Raw genomic sequence first — 23000 nt, 5'->3', positions numbered from 1 at the left:
TTCGAGACTTCGTGCCGATGCATTCAAATTTGGGCAAAAGCCCAACCCGAACAAGTTGCATCTCTATGATTAGTACTATAATCGGCCCAGCCCAGCCCAACCCAGCCAAGCTGCACTCCAGTTCACGAACCTTGTATTCTCACATCTATATGTATATAACTTGGATTCTCAGTCATGCAATTCGAACTTCTACGCAAAATCCTGGCCGGAATAAATCATTAAGAAGACGTTAGCCTTCCATGCAAGGCAAGTCTCCGCCGGTAGTTTTTTTAACAGAGATTGAAACTACTGAAACTATCCATCTCTTTTATCATGTTTACTTTATCATTCGTTTAACAAAATAAACTCAGTCTCTTAACTCTCACGGAGAAGGGTTAAAATAGTCATTTCGTACAGAAATCTTCCTGGTAGCGTACACCGATCTTAGGTTATGTCCAGGCCTGGCTAGCGTAACTGACAGTGAAAAGAAATTAAAAATGAAAAGGTTATAGAGAGTAAGCGAGTGGCGACGCCACCCTCTCCATCCCTTTCGCAAAAATAAAAAAATTCCTTTTTTTTTTCCTTTCTTTTTTTTTTGAATTTTAGGGTTTCGAAATTGATCATCCCTCCTCTTAGATCACCGGTACTGATATTCGACCGACGAACAGTGATAATTCTTGCGCAATTCGATCTTTCTCGACGTGTTTTAGATCGAGACGTTTGAGAGTTCAAATCGTAGTTGCTAGGGTTTGTTTTCTGTTCTGAGTGAGAAGTAGCTTTCATGGCGGATCAAGAAGAAGAGGACTTGCGAATGGCTCTGCGTATGAGTCTACAACCGTCACCCCCTGAGGCGAAAAGGAGCAAACCTAGAGAGAATGCCGGTATTCAAAGTGTTTCTTCCAATTCGGAGGAGTCGCCCGAGGCGAAAAATCGGAAATTGCAGCGAGAGCTTATGGCCGCGGCTGCAGAGAAGAGGATGATGCTGGCTAAGAATGCTGCCTCTGCAAAGGCGGGGAGGGTTGCAGTTGCAGTTGCCGTGCCGGAGCCGAGCATTCCCGTCACCAAGGCAGAAAGGAGTGTTGTTGCAGGGCCTGTTGGACAAAAACCCGAGGCGGAGTGTACGAGGGAGGAAGCGAAAAATGTGACCTTTGGGGAAGAACTATCTTCTGCAGAGGCGGATCAGTTGTTTTCAATGGTGTTTGGAAGTGGCGTTTCGAAGGATATTCTTGCTCAATGGAGTCATCAGGGCATAAGGTAAGGTATACATTCTGTTTTTAGCTTTTCGAGGTTTTGCATTTGCTTAAATGCTTAGTAAGAAACTAAGAATTAGGGGCAAACTTAGCTGGACTAGTATTATAGTGTATTTATTTATTATTTCGTTATTGTGCAGTTTCTTGAGACTGTAATGCTACCGCTTTTATTGGGATATACCTCTCATTATGTGCAACAACAATCACACCTTCAACTACAAGTTAATTTTGTGATTTTATGGTGTACTTTTTCCCTAATATTGGAGACATTTTTTTTTTCAATTATAAATAATACATATACACTGACTGTTGTACATGACTTCAATGCAAAAACCTGGTTATGGACATGCTAGACATTTCATATCTGCTAATTACCATGATTAATGATTATTTGGGTACTATTGATGTTATTCCTATGTTTTCACCCATGACGCATCCCTACCTTAAACAATTTATCTTGCCTATCAACTAGGTTGTGATGCACATAGAAGTGCAGAAACATTGGTTAGAATGATTGATCTTACATGGTGTATATGTGGTTTCATCCTTATGAATTACTGGAAAATGGAAAGGAACCTAAGCAACATATATAAAGATAATATATATATATATATGTATAATATATCTATCTATCTATCTAACTATCTATCTATCTATATATATATCACAAAATAAAGCAAAGCACTTTGCAAAGCAAAGAATCTAATACGATAATCACAAACTAAACAATATCATTCGAACTTATACATGAAGAATCTAGCAAATTAGGAGGATACAGTACTTTACTATTTTATTAATTCAAAAGTTCTCATGCTTACGTGTCCTTGATGCTTTATACTACTATCATCTTAGCCTTTTGAGATAACCACTTTCCTGGTTCCTCACCCTTGGTCGCTCACATAAATATTGCTCTTCATTAAATTAATTTCTGGAATCTGGATAAAAGCTGGGAATCTAACTGTGGCCGTGTGGGTCTTCCATACAGTTAAAGCATAAGTCTAGCAATGCTTGGCAGCAAACTTGTTCTTTTGGAAAATTTCATCATTTCATGTCTTTCCTTTGATTCTTTTGCTTGTGTCATGAGATGATGCTTTTGCTTAACATTTTGTTCCTTTTAATGATTGATTTATATAATCGATGGTGATTTAGCTTTGTTTATTTGTTGGCTTTTTATAAAATTTTATTGTAGGTTTAGCTCTGACCAAGAAACATCTATGGGCCTTGTACAACATGAAGGGGGGCCTTGTGGCGTTTTAGCAACCATACAGGTGATGCCGTAATATTTCAATGTTTATCTATGTGAGGTTGCAATTTTATAGACCCCTGTAATGCATTTGAACCTCCTTTAGTGTGCAGCACATGCTTTCAAATTGTGTTGTTTTCTATGTGAAGCACCTGGTGCTTCCAAAGTTGATGCTTCATGAACCTTAATGTTGAGTGATTGTTCATGTTTTGTGATTTGTGAATCCAACACTGTCAATTTATACCTGTGCCATCCATTTCAAATTGCAATTCTTTAAATGACAACTTTTTTGTTTCTTTTTTCTCCAATGTTTTTGGAAAGCACACACACTCTCTCTCTCTCTTTCTCTCCCTCCCCTGCACATACAGACACACACACACACACACCCTATTTACAAATTCAAGGCTTTCTGCATCTGCATAACAAGTCTGACACGCCGATACTTTTATGATACATGAACTTTGGAAAATTTTGAGGTCCAAACATGCCTAGACAGTTCTTTTGTTATGTGAAAGGCTATTTTCTGGAATTCTTTAATTTTGTATTTGCAATTTAGACATAATGTAATAAGAGCAACTGTTCTTTAGCACAATAATAAAAGCAACTGATATATCCATAAAAACCTATGTAAGTGATGGAAAAACACAAAAATTTTATGTACCTGTACTTTTACATGGCAAACTAAGCTGTCACTGTCTAAATGGAAGTGGTTTGCATGTTTAACCTAACTATAACCAAATTTTGGAAGGGTCTTTGCTATGTGTATTTTTAATCTTATCAGATTTTTCTTTGTAGATTGAATGTAGTGCTCAGGAGGATGTTGCCCATAGAATTAGAGCAGGATGGGCAGAATGGAGGGGTGCATCTGGAGTCTTATGTGATGGATGAAGACCACTTAGGCTACAAGGAAAATTCTATAGAACAGTTGTAAGGCTAGCAATGTTGTGTATGTAGAGTGTTGGGCAGTCAAGAAACAGTATGTGCAAAAAATAAATGGCAGAAATGCAAATTTTGAGATGAATGAATGGAAAAACTAGAAAGGACATAGAAATGAAGTCATTTGAAGGACCCCTAGGAGTAGCTCCAATAGGTGATAAAATGAGTGAAGGCAGACTAAGATGGTTTGTTCATATTGCAGACAAGGCCATCTCCAGCACCTGTAAGACAAAGTGATCTGTAGCAAGTTGAAGGGGCTAGAAGAGCTAGGGGCGGACTGAGAAGGATATGGATTGAAGTAGTAAGAGATGATTTAAGCACTCCTGATTTGACAATGGATATGTCACTGAGCAGAACAGAATGGAAAAAACAGGATTCATGTAGTCAATCCCATATAGTTGGGCCAACACTTAGATGATGATGATGAGCATGGATATAGTGCTCACCATTATAAGTAGATAACCATCTTCTTGTCCTTGTTTTGCTCTTGTCTTTGATGGATAGAATCTATGTATTTTTTTTTTTTTTTTGCTTCATCTTTGAATACTTGTTTTCTTGATAATTTCTTTCTGATAGTTGTTTATTGTGAGACCGGATACTGGAACAGTATTCATTATATTGCATTTATCATTCATGGTGAACTTTTTCAGTGATAAGACGGATCATTGAGCTATGTCCATTATGCTATTTAACTTGATCATGTATTTTTCACTTGATATTTATGCTGATCCAAAAAGGACAAGGGCTGAAGTAGTAAGAAATGATTAAAGTGCTTATGATTTAACAGCGGATATGACATTAACATGACAGAATGGTGAAACAGGATTCATGTAGCTGGGACCATATAGTTGGATTAAGGCTTAGGTAATAGATGATGATTGTGGTGGTGATAATGTCTAGGATGATCTTTTTCCTATATAGCCTTTGTGATTCAAATTATATGAACTCTCTTTGTAATATGTCTATAACAGTACAGTGGGTTGGGAGATCAGCTAACGCATTTGCCGATGTCTTGGCAAAACAAGGGATAAATAGGGAAACATGTTCTGGGCACAACTGTAACTCTTGTTTAACATCAACATTCATGTAATCTCTGTTGTAATTTTTGTATTTGCTGTTCGGAGAGGCGACACCTTGTGCCTCTAAGGGGATTTTCATGTAACCAATCATTAAATTAATGGAAGATAATTTTATCTATAAAAAAATTCAAATTATATGAACTATCATCTTTGTGGGCCATGCCATCTTTTTAACAAAGGCTCTTGTCTATGATGGTCTTTTTCCTTCTATAGCCTTTGTCATTCAAATTGTATGAGCTATCATTTTTGTGGGCCATGCCATCTTTTTTAACAAAAGGTCCTTGTCTTACACCATTGTCTTATTTTTATTTTTTGTTTATGCAGGCATTTGTCCTCAAATACCTTTTGTTTGCAACTGATGAAGAAGGTAAAGATGCAACCAGTTTGACATCCCAAAATATGGGGGCAAGGAGATTGTCTCGAAGTGAATGTGTCACATTGGGTAATTTTGCTTCTCTAACTGAAGATGGAAAGGCAAGGTGATTATTCTTTTGCCACAATGACCTGATTTTTGTATGCATTTCTGCTATGTAGTGTTAAAACATAAAGTCCATTACCTATCTCCAGGAAAGGCTTTTCACTAGTCCCTTGATAGGTGATTAGTCATTGATTTGTGTTATTGTAAAATAGTTGGCCATTTGTATGTGCTTACATGTTTCCGTTTTAGTATCTTAGATATTTTTCTTAATTTCTTATGTATTATTCCTTTCTTTCTATTCCTAAATATAAGTCTTAGTTCCCTTGTCATGGTTCTTGTCCTGATGCAGTTGGATTTAACTAATGAAGGATTAGTATGCTTGGAAATGGAAATATTCATTTAATTTATTATTTCTAATATTTAGTTTTTTTTTCTTCTTTTTTGGCTTCATAGAGCTATATAATGGGGGTAGCCCATTCCCCATACCCATACCCCTCCCCTCCAACCCTGTTGAGTATTGACAATAGGATTCAATCTTGAGTCTCAGCTAAAGCCTGTGAGAGAACTTGCCAACTGAGCCACCATTAGTTGGCTCCCACTTTTCAGTTTAGAAGTTTATTACATACTGACATATTGATCCATTAAGTACTGTCCAAGTCTGTTCTTAGTGTGTTGGTATTGAAGGGATGAGAGATCCATCATATGGATGGCCGAACCCTTTAGGAAGGTTGGGCGAAATTTCAAAAATTTCTCTCTCCCATGTGGGAATCGCATTCCCTATTTTAGAAAATTGCATTTTCAAGGATCAATCTTGAAACAAACCAGACCAGATCTGAAACCAAAAAGGTAGGAGAGGGATATACCTGATACGGAGTAACAGTAACTCCCAATGAAGGTGTTCACGCCCAAGGAAAAAACCAAAGACTGCTACCACCGAAGATGACACGGTGTGAGGTGAAGCAGAACCAGCAAGACGATTCTTCAACAAGAACCGAATTCTTCAGCAAGAATATGATGGAGGGTTGATGAGCATGACTTCAGATTGCCTCTTCTGGCAAAAGGCAATATCAAGAACTGTTCTTGATCACTCCCATTGGTGGAGATCGAACTGGGTAGGGCGACAAGAGTAGGAACAAGAGCAGAAGACAAAGCAGTCGAACTGTATATTATCTTCTCTCTTAATTCAACAGACTATCTGATGTATCTGTTGTGTCTCTGTAGGTTCACCCTGCTCTCTTATTTATAACCTTAAAGAGAGGTTCTCCTAATCCTATTAGGAGTTTCCTAATCCAAATCTTTTATTTGGATTTGGACTCTCTTTAAGAGATAAGGATAATCCCTTATCTTATCTGTAGATAAAGATCAACCTTCCTAATCTAATTAGGAGTTTCCTGATCCAAATCTTTATTTGGGTCTGAACTCTTTGAGTGGATAAGGATAATCCCTTATTCTATTTGCTGATCCAAATCCTAGAATTGTCCTCATTTAATTAATCTTATTAAGCCAGTTCGAATTGGGCTTTAGGCCCATTAAGTCTATGTGCTCACTAGCCCTCTTAATTTGCTGCCTAGTTGGCTATCCTTGTATGGCGTGAGACCCGAACATTGATCTACACATCAGCCACATGGGTTCAGCCCAGCCTCTGTTACAAGGCCTGTCCGAATTCACTGTAGGAGACAGTGAATCCTTGAGTCCATCACCATGGGCTCTTAATGGGCCCAACATTTACACTAAATGGTCTTTGGGTCAAGCCACCTTATAAAACCCAAGGACTATGGGCAGATGTAAGATTAGCCCATCAGGTATTACCCTCAATGGTCTTACACTTAACCTCTCAGCCCATAATGATCAAACACCCCGACAAGGGAGGACCTCTCCCTCGGCTGCAAGGTACAATGCTACACTCTCTACTCACATGGATCTAAGCAATTAAAACCTTTTGCAAACATTTTGAAACCGTAATGTATATGTATATCTTTATATAAATATATTTTGCAAAATCAAATTTCAACGATTGAAATCAACTGCTGGCGGTTTTGGTTTCCATCAAAGGGAGTGCATCCCCGATCATTCACTTTGTCTGACAAAGGGGTTGATCCTGTCACCATGATCACCCACTCAGATGAATTCTCGGACCATCCCAACATACCAAGGTTTTGACCCCCTCTAAGGATCTCATTGATTGGTATATCAAAGACAACCCAATCCGACACCTAGTGTAGTATCATAATCGAGTCTAGGGGTCAGGTGTATCATTCCAGTTTTGCCCATCTATCTCTAAGGCCCAGGGCAATATTGGAATTTTGGTCCGATGCAGGGTTTCAAGAAAACCTACACTGCATGTACCTCAGGTCTCACCCTGGCAGCTGAGACAGGCCACCCCAACCAACTTGGCGGCACATCAGTGTCAACCTTGGCAGGATAAATCTCCCCAGATCTATCCAACGGCTGTGAAGATTCTAAACTAACACGAGTCTCATATGTGTCCAGTTTAAAGGTATTACACAGAAACACACCATAATAACATGAATAAAATATGTACTTTATTCATTTACATTAAATGTCATAATGTGCATCGTTCTGATTGGAGCTAAGGGCATACACTGTCTAATAGGTATGTGTATTTTGTAGCATCAAGATTACTTCTTGCATATATTCACAACAGCTACAATCTTCTTTTGCATTTAGCTGCATAACACAGAATGTAGAGTGTTGAAATGTTAGGTGTGCCTGATCAGATTGCCTACCCAGATCAATGGTTGTTGTCTCACTGATAAAAAGGGAGACGTTTGAATTTTCTTCTTAGTGATTTAAATAATAATAAGTGAACAAGTTAAATCAAATTTACTCTTGCAATTCCAGTAATGTTTATAACTAGGACATTTGGGTGTTCTTTTTTATATTTCAGTATTTACCTTCCTAAGTCTTTTGCCAGCATGCTGCATTGGACAGTTTTTGTTGACATCAGTTAACATTTTGCAGAGCTCTGGTTCATAGTATGATGGAAATACTATTTTCATGTGGCTGTAAGAAAAGGGCTACTGTTGCAACATTGAGTGTCATCAACCTCCCTGTTGAGGACAGATCTGAAGGTGGTCAAAAGGATGACGTGAGTGCCTCTAAGTTGATATTATCGTATTTGTTGTAGATTAACCTTGTGCTGCAGTTATTTCGTTACAGATTGTGTCTTAATTTGCTTATAGTGAATTTGTTATGTATATAACCTACAGATAATTGCAAAAGCCTTGGAAGGCCTTCAAATTGAATCAGCTTCAGACTTGCACAAGTTTTTAAGAGTCAAGACATATAGTTCGGCAACCAGTGCTTTTCACGGTCTCAAGTCAATGCTTCCCATTTTTCAAAGTCGAATGGGAGCAATACTGTTCCTCATTTCTGCATTACTTTCTCGAGGACTGGTATGCTTGCCAATTGATAGCATCTCTCTTTTTCTCTTTCGTGCATTTTTAACAGTCAAACTTTCTCTTGGCTGTTGCACCTCTTTTATCATTGCCTTTCATCACAACACTGTGTATGAAAATGTCACTTAGCTTATTTAGTCCTTGTCTTTTATCTGTGGGGTTGGGGTGCTGGGAACTGCGACTAGGGCTGCTAATGGAACTGATATTGCTCCAGTCTGATCCTAATCTGGTTTGATTATTCTGGATTTGATGTTCCTTATTCAGATATGGTGCACATTTAAATTTCAAATCATTTTAATATCAAATTGTGTTGGATATATACCGTGACTTAATCCAATAAATATCCAATCTGAAGCTCCCTCTTGATGACAGAGATCAAAAGGTAAAATGAAAACTAATAAAAAAGAAACATGATCTAAATCAGTCAAGATATATCAAGAAAATATGTCAAAAACACTCCTAGATGGATTTTAGAGTTGTATTAATTTTCGGGGGAAAGAGAATGTAGAAGAGACTGAAGAGGGGGAAAAGTGGAATATCAGAAAACCAATGAGGGAATCTGGGCAATTCATTTCTCCAACATGGCAAAGGAGAGTTACATGTCTACTTCGCTTTTTAATATTATCTTCTTATTTTGTGATTTTATTTAATAATTACCATGCTTTTCCTTCTGTTGCTTATCAGTTTTAGTGCTAGTGTGATGCTGAGGGTACCATCGATGCCAACTACATAAATTGGATTGTTCTGATTTTGATTTTGGATTTAAATTTAGGTGTATTTTTAACAGATTTATTCATTATAGATTCAGATTGGATTGGGTTAGTATCCGATCCATTGATAGCCTAACTGGAATTCAGGGAAAATGCAATGTTAGCCAGAAGGAAGATCTTAGTATGCACTCATAGCTCTGTTTCTACTGAGGTGAGTTCTTATACAAGTGAAGACTTGATCTTTCGGCATGAAGCTAACAACTTTTTTATAGTAAATGAAAAAAATTATAAAAATGGAATTGATAAAAAAATTATTATAATGGAAAAGGATTACAATATGCTAGTTTAGAGTTTTCACCAAAACATTAGATCCAAGTCAAGAAATGAAAAAAGAAAGATAGCCAACTGCTTTGCAACTCACTTCAAATCCATTTTGAGTAGGCTGCTGGAGAGATGGGTGAGAGTGGAAGATTTAGATAGGCCAAGTCTATCGGCCGTTGAGGTGAATTGGTTAGAAAGAAACTTTGAAGAGGAAGAGATAAGACAAGTTGTTTTCTCTATGGACAGGTCAAAGGCTCTTGGACCAGATGGTTTTACCATGGCTTTCTATCAAGAGTGTTGAGACACTATCAAACAAGATTTGTTTGAGGTATTTAGGGAGTTTGAAAACAACCATGTGATTAGTCGGAGAGTTAATGCCACTTTCTTAGCTCTCATCCCGAAGAGATTAGATGCCAAACACCCTAAAGATTTCAGGCCGATTAGTTTGGTGACTGGCATCTATAAGATTGTGGCAAAAATGCTTTCTTTAAGGATTAAAAAGGTCCTCCCGTCTCTCATTACTCAAACCCAAGGAGCCTTTATACAAGATAGGCAGATTATAGACCAGATCCTTATAGCAAATGAATGTGTGGAGGAAATGAGGAGATCAAGCAATTAAGGTTTTATTTGTGAGCTGGACATTGAGAAGGCCTACAACTCAGTGGATTGGGACTTTCTAATTAGAAGTGCTAAGAAAATGGGGATTTGGGGATAGATGTTGTAGGTGGGTGGGTGGATGCATAACATCTTGCTAGTTTTCAGTTCTAGTTAATGGAGGGGTCAAGGATTTCTTCCCAGCATGTAGAGGTCTCAGGCAAGGAGATCCTCTTTCCCCCTTTTTGTTCACACTTGTGGTAGATGTGCTCAGTAGAATGATTTCTAAAGCAGATAGGGAAGGGCTAATAAGTTGTTGGAGGATAGGCAGGAATAATGTCCCGGTGACTCATCTTCAGTTCGTTGATGATATCATCATTTTTTTTTGTGAAGGGGGAGACTTAGGGAGAGTGAGGAACCTAAATGATCTTATTAAATCCTTTGAGTTTGCTTCAAACCTAACAATTAACTGACAAAAGTTGTGTGGTGGGAATCAATTTGGAAGTTTTGGAGGTAGAAGGTATAGTAGGTTGTCTAGAGTGTTCCATTTTTGATTGGCCTTTAACCTACTTGGGTCTTCCGTTAGAAGCTAACCCAAAAGAAAGTCGGTCTGGTATCTAATTGTGGAAAAGTTTGAAAAGAGGTTGGCTTCTTGGAAAAAAAGTTATATTTCGATAGGGGGTAGAGTGACCTTGATTAGGGTGACACTTGCTAGTCTTCCGATTTATTTTCTTCCAGTATTCAAGATACTCTTAAGGGAAGCCAAGAAGCTAGAAAAGGTGATGAGGGATTTCTTGAGGGAGCCAGGGGAAGAGAAGAAGGATAATTTGATTAGGTGGGAGATAGTCAACAAGAGTAAGGAAGAAGGGGGATTAGGATTGGGAAACCTAGTTCTTAAGAATGAAGCTCTACCAGGGAAGTGGGTTTGGATATGGCCATTGGAGAGAGAGAGGTTGTGGCACAAGGTGGTAAATAGTATTCATGGTTATTCATAGCAATGTTTTAAAAGGTGTGGGAGGCGTGGTGCTCCCAAAACGCCCTGAGGTGTATGCCAAAGGCGCTGACACCTCTGAGGCGTACGCCTCATGCGCTTTTTTCATGAGGCATGCTAGAGGCGTATGCCTCATGCACCTCATGCACATCTTATATAAAAAGACAGAAAAAAAAAAAAGAAAAAAGAAGAAAAAGGAAAGGAAAGGAAAGGAAAAGAACGGGGAGGGAAAGAAAAAGAAAGAGAAGAAAAAAAGAGAAAAGGAAAGGGAAGGGAACAAAAGGTAAGGGGAAAGAAAGTGGTTTGCCCCCTACCCCTTCCGCTTCGACAAGACCCCCCCTTTCAACTAATGTTATGCATCTTTATTCTTCTTAACATAAAAGGTTTTATTAAAAATAAAGAAAAAGCGAGATCCCCCCTTCCTCTTCATCCTCCTCCCATTCCTCCTCCTAACCCCCCTCCTCTTAAGGAGGCTTACGCCTCTTGCGTTCTGAACTATGCCTCATGGCTCTAGGTAGTGGAACGCCTCGCATCACGCCTCCGCATTTTAAAACATTGGTTCGCAGAACGGTTGGGATGCCGGGGTGTCTCGACGGGCAACTCTTGCAATACCCTGGAAGGCTATACATGGAACCTTTCCCCATTTTCTCAATCTGGTCAGGTATGATGTTAATTCCGGAAACAATGTTCTTTTTTGGGAAGACATTTGGGTAGGCAACCAACCTCTTAAAGACCTTTTTCTCTCTCTTTACTCTCTTTCCCTTTATAGGGAAGAGTCGGTTTCTAGTTTTATTTCCTCCTCAGCTTCTTCTGTTGCCCTAAATTGGGATTTTGGTTTCCATAGAGGGTTACGTGATGATGAAAGTGCTTGTGTTTCAGAACTGTTGTCTTTACTTGAGTTTATTTGTTTAGATCCCCTCAAACCTGACACAAGAATTTGGACCCCTAACCCAAAAGGCTTTTTCACTTGCTCCTCTTTCTTCAATTCCCTTTGCTCCACTTTTGCACCCTAGAACTTCCCAGTTAAAGATTTCTGGACTAGTCCCATTCTCCCAAAGATGCTGTTTTTTGTTGGGAAGTTATTATGGTAAGATTAATACATTTGGAAACCTGCAAAAGAGGAGACCAAAGTGGTGCTTATCCCCCTAATTGGTGTGTTCTTTGTAAGATCTCAGAATGAGGACTGTCACCACTTACTGGTCTCTTGCTCCTTTGCTACAGATTTATAGAATTGGAGTTTTATGTTGTTTGAGTGTAGGTGGAACCTGCCATTTGATACTAGCTTGCTGTTTAGTCCGTCTATCTTTGAATGGCATACAAAAAGAGGGATAATTATGTGGAAGTGCATAAGAGCAGTCTTGTTGTGGACAGTTTGGGAAGAAAGGAACACCAGAATTTTCTGTGGAAAAGAAAGGAGCTTATCGAAAGTTAAAGAAATGTATTCTGACAAGGGCAATTCAATGGTTGAAAACTCTAAAGCTCTTTGATGTATACTCTTTTGATGACCTATGGAGAAACTAGTTAGTAGTGGCTAATACATCTACCGGGAAGGACAGACATGTGGTTGAATGGATGCCACCAGGGGAGGAATTTATTAAGCTGAGCTTTGATGGAAGTAGCTGAGGAAATCTAGGTCCTTCAGGCGTAGGAGGGGAGTGCTGAGAACCAAAGACAGTAGCATTATATCTTTGTACTCAGGTCCTGCGGGTGTGGGAGACTCTTTAAGGGCCGGATTACTTGCTGTTGTACAAGGAATCCAGCTTGCAAATCAGCTAGGCATAAAGCATCTGATTATTGAAGGGGATTCCCAGGTGATAGTGGGTTGGCTGAAGGATCCGGACACTGTGATCTGGGGTTTTAGAGATATTCTCGAAAAGGTTTAATGGCTAAAAAGGAATATGACAATCAGAGTTCAGTGGGTAGGCAGATCAACAAAGTCAATGGCTGATTCACTTGCAAAACAGGGCGTTCTTCAGGGTACTTTATTTTGGGCTTCTGTGTAATTTCTTTTGTATTTATAATTCTGTAACTAGTTTTAAAGGAAAGGTCATATCTTTGTGCCTTTCCATGGGTTGCATGTAACTCTTATTTGCTGGTTTATAAAATCTTATTCATTTATCAAAAAAAAAAAAATACTGCTCATGGCTTATGGATCTAGATCCCCTTTGGTAATATCTAATGAGGATCAAAGTTTATCTATAAGATCCTCCTATTCAGCTCTTTAGTTTCTGAAAGGGGTAGGGTCCAACCCTCCACCAAAGCTTTCTGCCACTGTTTTTTTGTTCTTTTTCTAAACTTATATTTATCTTCAAATGTGTGACTGTTTCTTTCTCTCCAAATACCCCAACAAATTGCAAATGGGATAACCCTCCCACCATATTAGCCTTGCTGCTCCTTCCCAATTGTGAGCTCAGCCAAGTGGAGAAAACCTCCTTTGTTCAGATGGATTAATTTTCTAATGTTGAAAATAGTGAAGAAACTCCCAAATGAAAATAAGTGGATTTTTAATATGTGAAAGATGTTTTGCGTTCTTTTCTTCCTTGAAAGCAATACTTGTGTTTGTCAGCTGAAACCTTCTTGACTTCAAATGGTTTATGATTAGAAATTAGAATGCTGTCCAGATCAAACAACCAAGCAAATGCCTACCCTTGGAGGAATTGAGTTCCCCCAAACTCTCTCGACAATGGAGTTTATAGTGAGGCTAATTTGTCTGTATTGATTGATCTAATAATTTGTAGCTTTGGTTGGGTATTACAGTGATATCCCATGACCCTAGCTTTTTGACTTTGGAGAAGTGTTAAGTTAACTAAATGGATATTGAATTTACAAGGGTGAAAAGAAACTTGTTGTCTTTGATGAAGCTATGCTACTGTATGCAAGCAACATTTTCTAATAATGCCATCTAAAATTTTCTCTACTTCTGTTAATTAAGATTGATCAATGATAGCAGGTTCAGCTGCTTAGTGGCTTAAGTTGAGGAGCATAAAATTTGTCCTCTGCGCACTTTGTTTATTTGCTTTTGGTAACTTCAAACTTGTATAAGCTTCAACTGAATAGACTAAAGGCATAGAGGTTTAGCTTCTTTTGGAGGATTTTTTTTAGATGATTCGGTCAGCTATATGTTGGCCTCTTAGATGCTTGTGTTGTATCTTCTGTATCTATCTCTTTGTTTGTTCTGATCTATCCCTTCTTATGTAACTCTCACATGGCAGAGTCTCTATACATCAACTATATCTTATTGATCCTTAATTAATGTTAATTGTTAAATATTATTTATTTATTTAATTGAAAATCAGAAAAATGTGAGACTTGGTTACCTTATAGGATCTGGAAGTGTGGCTTAATTTCATTATTTTTTTTGAAGATCATAAAATTTATAAAAAAAGAAATATTACATCAAAAGGTGATAAGGCATCACCAACCATAAGCAAGGCACCAAGCCTCATCCAAAACTCCCAACATGAACCTTTCCAACCCAGAACCAAAATCAGCCCCCAAAAGTCCAAACCCATTTTTAACCCAAGACCCTTCAAACCATAGAAAAAAAAGGAAAAAGATAATCCAATTGAATCAAACCCATTTGCAACCCAAGACCCTTCAAACCATAAGCAAGGCACCAAAGATCACTCCCAACCCTGACCTCTACCTGACAATAGAAACACCCAACTCCAAACTAAACCCCTAAAAGAAACCAAACTCAAACCCCTCCTTAATTGTAACAATGTATTTTCTGCTTCTGGGCTTTCTTAATTTTCTTGATAGGACCACCTCCCATTAAACCCATCTTCAATCTGCTGTAAACTCTGGAAAATTGAACGGTTTGAAGTCCATTTCCTTTTCAACTTCATGAGTTTCTTTGAAAGTAATTTCATCTTCCTCCTCTAAGATTTCAGCCTCCGGTTCCACTTCATTCTCATTATCTTTGTCTAGTGGGAAAGTTCTATACTTCTTTTAAATCAACTTCCTCCATTTCCTCCTTGATTCCATCTTTTTCGCCAATGTCCCCAATAACACTATAATCACGTACTGCCCCTTGTATTCCAACTTCTGATTCCATCTCCTCCTATGGATGCACATCTGCCCCCATTCCTTCCTCTACAATTGGTTCCCCAATCTTAAGACCAACACTGATCATTGAATCCTTCTTCACATTCAAAGAAGAACCCTTTTTTTCTATTACTTTTCTCCATCGCGGCCAGCATGAATGGATGGGCCTGTCAATTTCCTTTTCTAACCTTGTATTGCTGAGAACACATTCTGGACCCACCAATATTCCCTCCCCCAACTTCGATTTTGAGTTGCCCTTCTTTCTCATCTCCTCTTTCTTTTTTGTAGAAATAAGATGTGCACCATGCAAATCCATCCTTGTCCTGAGATGTGAAGGTCTGAACTTCTGTAATTTCTTTTTTGTTGTCGACCTCCTTCTTGCATCTATGCATCTGAACAGGAGAAAATGACGATAGACCACTACCATTGTCTATCGGTGTGTTATCACCATTCATACACACTTCAGGCAGACCCATTACATGTGACTTAAAAATAACACTTGACCATCGTTCTGGACCACCCTCCTCCGGTTGAACCAAAAGATAACTATTAGAGTTTGGCTCCTTGGACTCTTCTAAAACATTAATTTCCTCATTTCCATTTCCCATAAGTGTTCCTCGAGGACTGAGCCACAGGCTGCTCAAAGTTATCCTTTAGCCCACCTTGAGAACCACCTTCTTTTCCAAATGCTTGTTCATCTTCCCAAGCAACCTTAAACTGCTGACCCACTTTATTCACCTTTACTCTTCTGCACATGGAACCCACTCTGCCATCATGTCATCACCTTGAACCTCCCGCCCCTGACTGCACAAGGACACTTCAGCTTATGTAGTAATTCAAATCTTGTACCAGTGACCATTAATCTGAACTTCAATCGCTCGAGGGATCATCTCTGGCTTCACACCTGTTAATCTTGAACAAACTGCTCTGAGATCTTGCAAGTTTGCATCTTCCATCATTGCTCCTCATAAATCTGCAATCTTCACCAACAGCTCTTCACACCATAGGTTGAATGGTGATCCAAAAAAGGCTAACCACTAATCTGTCTGTCTTCACCAATTTCTGATTACAGGAAGGAACCCATCTTTCCACTTGGAGCACCCCCTGGACCAAAAGGGCCCAGAATCCTCAATCTTAAAAAATTCCTTGATAGTTTCCTCAACAAACCTCCAATTCAGAACTTTCTTAGACAATTTCACAACCAGAAAATCTTCCCTTTGTTCGTTCTCTCTGTTCAGCAGAATCTTGGGTATTTCAGCTTTACTGAACATTGCCAGGTTTGATTTTTTTCATCTCTTCATCCTCTCTGTGTGATCCTGCCACTTGCCTCTCCTCAAATGTTCTTTTTGTCATTGATATGGTCTGAACGGGATTAATCTGCTCAGTCAGTTTTTGCTTTCTCTTTTTGTTTTTTCCTCTCTCATTTATTGTTTAAATATAATGACCTGCTCTTATAAGAGGGAAGCAAAATCTATCCATCCCTTCAAAATTCTCCCTTGAGGAATACGAATCATTTATCGTCTGTGCAGCAGATAAATCTTCCTTGTTCTCCAAACGCCTTGCAGCAGATAAATTTTCCATTAGCATTTTCCTTCCTCTCCACTTAATCTTTTTCTTGGAATTTTAATCGTATCCTTCCAGTGTGTTTTCCAATCAACATAGGTTGCACCTACGGCGGATCCCTTAAACCATTCAACCAAGTTCAGATCCAACATCCAAGAGAACTGTTGCCTTCCCTACTTCCCTTATCTTTAACCAAAGCTGATCACATCTTCTGATTTTCTCAAACATGGACATCTTGGACTCAATCACACATGTCTTTGTCCAGGCTTCTACAGTCATCTCAATCATCTGTCATCTGGTAGTCATCTCAAACATGAACATCTTGGACTCAAGAATTTTTGTTTCCCCCTGTTTACTTACAATAATTATATGTTAGTGTTGTTCAGAAAATACATGTACCTGGATCTATTTTTCACTGTTTATTTTGCAGTTACTTGGCCAATCAACCATCTTATATTACGTTTTATCAGAATCTGTTTTTCATTTTTCCTTGGTTCTTGTTTCTATTAAAGCATTTAAAGATTTTGCTGTTGTAGGAGTCTGTTCAAGCAGACAGAGATGATCCTAGCCTACCATTGGTCACTGCACCATTTGGACATGCCTCACAGGTACACCATTCACTGAAATGTTATGTTCTGCAGGTTTCTGTAGTTTGATTGCAGCTGTTGGATGCTTATCACTAATTTGGCTGCACCAGATGATACAGTTTGTTGCTTTTGATGGTCATGGAACAGGAAATTGTAAACCTACTGCTTTGCGGGCTGGCTGTCCCTAATGTGTTTGATGGGAGGATGGATTTAGGAGGTGGCATGTTTCTAAAGGGCATACCTACTAGTGTGGAAGTTGGATTCCTTACTTTGCTGGAGTCTCTCAATTTCTGTAAGGTTGGGCAGCATCTGAAATGCCCAAAGTGGCCAATATGGGTGGTGGGAAGTGAATCACATTACACAGTCCTTTTTGCTCTTGATACCCACGTCCAAGATGAGAATGAACTGGAAGAACGGGAGTCACAGATCAGGAAAGCATTTGATGCCCAAGACCAAAGTGGTGGAGGAGGCTTCATCAGTGTGGAAGGACTTCATCAAGTCCTCAGGGAAACAAACATTAGCCTGCCACCTGAGAAGCTTGATCACCTTTGTAGCACTGGCTTTATAGTTTGGAGTGAGTTCTGGCAAGTTTTGCTCGAGCTGGATAGGAGTTCAGGAGGTCTGAAAGATTCTACTGGATTGATGGGTAAGAAAGTATTTGATCTCTACCATTTTAATGGAATTGCAAAGTCTGTACTAAATGGAAGCCAAGCAACCTCCGGAGGTGGGAGTCCAGTGCAGAGACCAAGACTCACAAAATTAAGAGTTTCAGTCCCACCGAGGTGGACTCCTGAGGAGTTTATGGCAGATGTGGTTGTTCCCTCCGGTCCAGGTGAGAATAATAGTGGTAAAGACACTGTCATTGAAGTTACCCAGCTTGAACCCCCACAGCATGCACCATTGGTGGATTGCATCAGAACTCGCTGGCCTCGAGCTGTCTGCAACTGGAGTGGAGACCCCCCTAGTATAGTCTGACTGATTGGTCAATAATGTTCTTGGTCAAAGCATAAGGAGGTATAAGAGTCTGCTTTCTTTATGAGATATTACAGGAAGCATGCATTTACAAAGCAAGAAGACAAGAGGCATCAGAAAATATGGGCTTCATCAGTTTGCAGTTGCATAATCTCCAGTTAAAGGAGAAAGCATGATTTGGTAAACCCAGGGAGGTGCTTGTGGAATGCCATTTCTATTGTGTAGTATTGTAACTTCACATCATAATTCCCTAGTGTTAGATAATTAGGGGGAAAGGGAAGGAACGAGTCCCGTAAACCATACTGTAATATTTAATTTGTTTTGTCCAATATCATTGTAAGTGGAGAAGTTTTCCAGGCCTCGGGGTGTTAAATGACATGGATTTGTGTGATTGGTATGATGTTTTACCACAATTGTTTTTTTATTCCATCGTAGAGCCTGCAGGGAATTGGTATGATGCTTGTTTTCAAGCTCCATTATATCTTTAAATGTCTCAATCTTCTATTGATGGACTACACTACTTATTTACTGCATATGCATCAAAGGATGGAGCGAGTTGACCCGAAATAAGAAGTGGACAGAACATCTTCTACAAGCAGGTCGGACTATTATGATCTAACCCGTTTGGTATGGCTTTTGTGTTGTGTTAATTGAGCTACAGTGGTTGAGCATCGGTGTTCAGTTGCTTTATATTTTGAGCAGTGGTTTGAGTGTTTTGAAAGCCTATATTGGTCCAGACTCCAGATTTTACCAAACAGAACTTCTGGTGTTACCGTAAATGCCAGAAGCTGTGTCCCAGAAGCTCAGTTTGGAAGGAGTACAAATACAATTATGTACAGTACAGATATAAAATAATACAAAATACAAGGTTTTGCGCTCGGATGCTTAAAAAGCAGTGAGTAGGGATGGGAATCAGCAGCATAAAATAGTTCATGGAATATGGATATGTATCCATGGGATGGTCAAATATAATATTATTTAATAGATAAAAGAAAGGGAGAGTGGATTTTATGGCACCACTATCCCTTTTAATAGAATCCCACTCCAATTATCTTTTATTCTCTCATCCATTCTCCCATAAAAAAACGTTATTGTTTTAAGCAACTGTAACTCTAAAAAACACATCCATTCTCATTTATATTAGGATTAAAAAAATTAAGAATTATTTAAATATTATGATGAATTATGTAATAACTTTCAAATATTTATTAAAAACACAAAAATAATTGTAATATATTTAATAACATTCAGGTTACTACAATTTTATATTTTTACAAAATTCATAATGGAATTATGTAATAACAATATGAATTATAATTTTATGGATTATTCAAATTAATAACTAAATAATATTAAAAAAAGTTAACTAACAAAATTATTTAAACGTTATTAAATAAATACTTTTTTAAAATATTTTAATAACTAAATATTTTAAGTAACAAAATATTAAATGTTAGAGACAAGTTGAAAGTTTAGAAAGAGAGAGAATGAGACAACAAATTTGGTGGGTGTGACACAATGTGACAGTGGGCACCTTAAAAGTTATATTTATATTAAAAAGGTAAAATGATAAATCTGCCCTTAGTGTACAAAAGAAAGAGAGTACAAAGAATAGTTGTACAATAAAGAAGAGTAAAAGTACAAAAATAGCCCTATGACTAGATCTTTTCATTGTCTCTACACTCCCCCTCAAACTAATGCCTTGGAATAAGTATCAGTTCGTTCATGAGAAATAGATGCCGAGCTGGAGTCATTGCTTTAGTCAACAGGTTTGCTAGTTGGAGCCTGGAGGAGATGTGAGGAAGAGATATGGTACCCTCAAGAAGGAGATCGCGGATGAAGTGACAATCAACTTCTATGTGTTTGGTGCATTCATGGAAGGCGGGGTAGGAAGCAATTTTAATTGCGTTGACATTGTCCACATAGAGAGAAACATATGATGATGGTTCATTAAGTATTTCAAATAGAAGTGCTCGAAGCCATATGGTATCACTACACACGGAAGACATAGCCCTATATTAAGCTTCAGTGAAAGATTTGGACATAGTGGATTGTTTCTTACACTTCCACAAGATAAAAGAGTTGCCTAATAATACACACCAACTAGTAGTGGACTGTCGGGTGTTAGGGCATCAAACCTATGAGCATCCGCATAAGCCATAAGGTTAATAGGAGATGAGGAGGAGAAAAATATCCCGTGTGATAGGGTGTCTAACACATATCTAATGATTCGATGAACTATAGATAAATGAAGTTGTCTTGGGGAAGACATGAACTGACTCACTATCTGAACTGCATAAGATATATCTAGCTGAGTCATGGTGACATAGATTAAACTGCCCACTAGTTGACAATAAAGGGTAGGATCTTCAAGAAGAGAACCATCATCTTTGTTGAGTTTTAAATTCAGTTCTAGTGGGGTGCCCACAATCTTAGAGTCACTAAGATTTTCTAGTTTAACGAGATTAGTCGCATACTTTTATTGGTTAAAAAAATAGCCCCGAGAGTTTCTGCTCACTTCAAGTCCCAAGAAATATGTCAAAGGCCCCAAGTCCTTTATCTTAAAGGACTCATTGAGTAACTGTTGTAGCCTAGCAATTCCTTTTGTATCATCCCTTGTAATGAGTACATAATCAACATAGAGGAGTAATATTGTTACTCCTTACTTCCGCCTTAAGATGAATAAAGAATAATCATAAGAACTCTAGATAAATCCAGCATCAGTGATGACAAATCTGAACTTCTCAAACCAGGCCCTAGGAGCTTGCTTTAGGCCATAAAGTGAGTTCTTCAGACGACAAACAAGCTGCGGGTCTGTACAATATCGATGAGGGAACTTCATATAGATTGTCTCTTTCAACTCCCCATGAAGAAAAGCATTCTTGACATCCATTTAATGGATTATCCATTGTTTGGCTACCGATACAACCATCAGAAGTCGTATAGTGGTCATTTTATCTACATGAGCAAATGTCTCATCATAGTCTATCCCATATTCTTGTTTGTAGCCTTGTGTAACCAACCTTGCCTTGTATCTGTCTAGGCTTCTATCGGATTTCGGTTTTATAGAGTAGACCCATCGACTTTCTATGAGAGATGTCTCAGGTGGAGCTTTGACCAAGTCTTAGGTGTCATTCTCAAGAAGGGTTTGAATCTAAGAATCCATGGCATCTTTATAGTGTGGTTCTACTATAGCCTACTGGTTATATTTGGAAATGTCTGTGGTAGATAAAACAACACAAAAAGAGCTATGGTCTGGTGAAAAACCATAACGGTCAGGTGGGCGAGAAATTATAGAGGAATGGCGTAAAGTGGGTGTAGTAGGTTCAGGGGGAAGGTTAGGTACACTTACTGAGGCAGCTAGAGTGATTGGATTAGCAACTGGTGGCAGAGCAGAGGGGGGCATTAAGACTGAAGAAGGCCGTTGCTTTCTAAAGTAGGTTTGAAGTTGTTGCAGAAGTGACAATGTAATATCTGAGGTACCTGTAGAATCAAAACTGTGCAACAAGGAAATGGAAGGAACTGGGAATTTTACAATATATTCAAAAAAGCAGGCATTTTCAAGGAAAACTACATTACGAGATATTCTAATACGACAAATCAAAGGATCATAGCAAATGAACCCTTTATGTTTAGCGTTATACCCCATAAAGGCACACAAAGCTCTTTGTATAGTTAACTTTGTGCGTTCATGAGGTGGAAGGTGGACAAAACAAACACAACAAAAAACCCCGAGTATAGATAGGTCTGGGGGTTTGTGAAAGAGAGACTAAAAAGGAGAAGAATCATTCAAAATAGATGACAAAAAACGATTAATGAGATACACAACAATGTTGGTTGCCTCCACCCAAAACCAAGAGTGTACATGGGAATCTTGTAGAAGTGTTCTGACTACACTCAAGATGTGCCCATTCTTCATTTTTGCTACCCTATTTTGTTATGGGGTGCTTGGATAGGATTTTTGGGGTTGAATTCCATGTTGTTTTAAGCAAGGATTCAAATATAGACACGATATGCCCAATACGAGGTGTATCGTATCGGTATCGGCCTTACCCGGCACACGATCCTACCAGTCATGTGTATCGGAGCGTTCGATACGGGTGCGTATCACCTTGTATCAAATACGTATCAGTATACCATGCAATATAGATCGATACACGCGAGCACACACGAGCTTTTTTATTAAAAATGAAAGACAATCGCATGACTCAAACCTGAGTCCTCCTAGATGACAGGCATGTTTAAGGCAACTCATAAACCATTTAGACAACTTCACATTTGTGTAAATATTTAAAATAAAATAACTTTTATTAGGTATAGCATTTAAATAGTACATGTAATTCAAATAAATAATATATTTATGTTCAACAATTTTAACTAAAAAATGTAAAGAACAATATTCAAAATTGATATTTTATAAACCTATGGAATAAATAATCTATCAAATCTACATTAAAACAAAAAGATGATTTTAATTTCTAGAAATTTATGCAACTAAAATATTAATAATAAAATAAGGGAAATTGTCTAAAACTCACCATGAGTATTCAACATTTCTCTTAAACTCACCACAACTTTTCAAAATGTCTAAAACTTAGCTTGTCAGTAAGTTTTTATTTTTCAAAACTCACCTTCCGTTAGTGCTTTGTTAATGCTTCTTAACAGAGGTGTCCATGTCAGCATAAATAACAATTATCATAACCAGATTACCCTTGAATGGTGAGTTAGTGGAAAAATGATCTTTTTCAGTTTTCAATTTTCTTGTTTTTTTTTGAATTTTTAGTGGTTTGTTATAATTTCCAATGATTTTTTATAATTTCTATTTTTTACATTTTTCTATTTTCTACAATCTATAAATCTTCTTGTATTTTTGTTATTTATTTACAATTTT

The 23000-nt window shown here is 38.1% G+C and overlaps 1 protein-coding gene across 1 annotated transcript; it reads left to right on the top strand.

Annotated features, from left to right (window-relative positions):
- Positions 1-451: 451 nt before the first annotated feature.
- LOC104586245 (uncharacterized) lies at positions 452-18536 on the top strand. Its single transcript, XM_010243413.3, has 7 exons — positions 452-1233; positions 2419-2497; positions 4812-4966; positions 7888-8014; positions 8136-8321; positions 17087-17158; positions 17285-18536. Exons 1-7 carry the CDS (start codon positions 761-763, stop codon positions 18110-18112), a joined length of 1920 nt encoding a protein of 639 aa, XP_010241715.1. The 5' UTR covers positions 452-760; the 3' UTR covers positions 18113-18536.
- Positions 18537-23000: the final 4464 nt, after the last annotated feature.

The sequence above is a fragment of the Nelumbo nucifera genome, chromosome 1, assembly GCF_055504915.1.
Source record: "Nelumbo nucifera cultivar China Antique chromosome 1, China Antique-T2T, whole genome shotgun sequence".
Classification (NCBI taxonomy): Eukaryota; Viridiplantae; Streptophyta; class Magnoliopsida; order Proteales; family Nelumbonaceae; genus Nelumbo; species Nelumbo nucifera.
The sequence above is the reverse complement of the archived record's forward strand: the minus strand, read 5'-3'. Positions and strand labels throughout refer to the sequence as shown.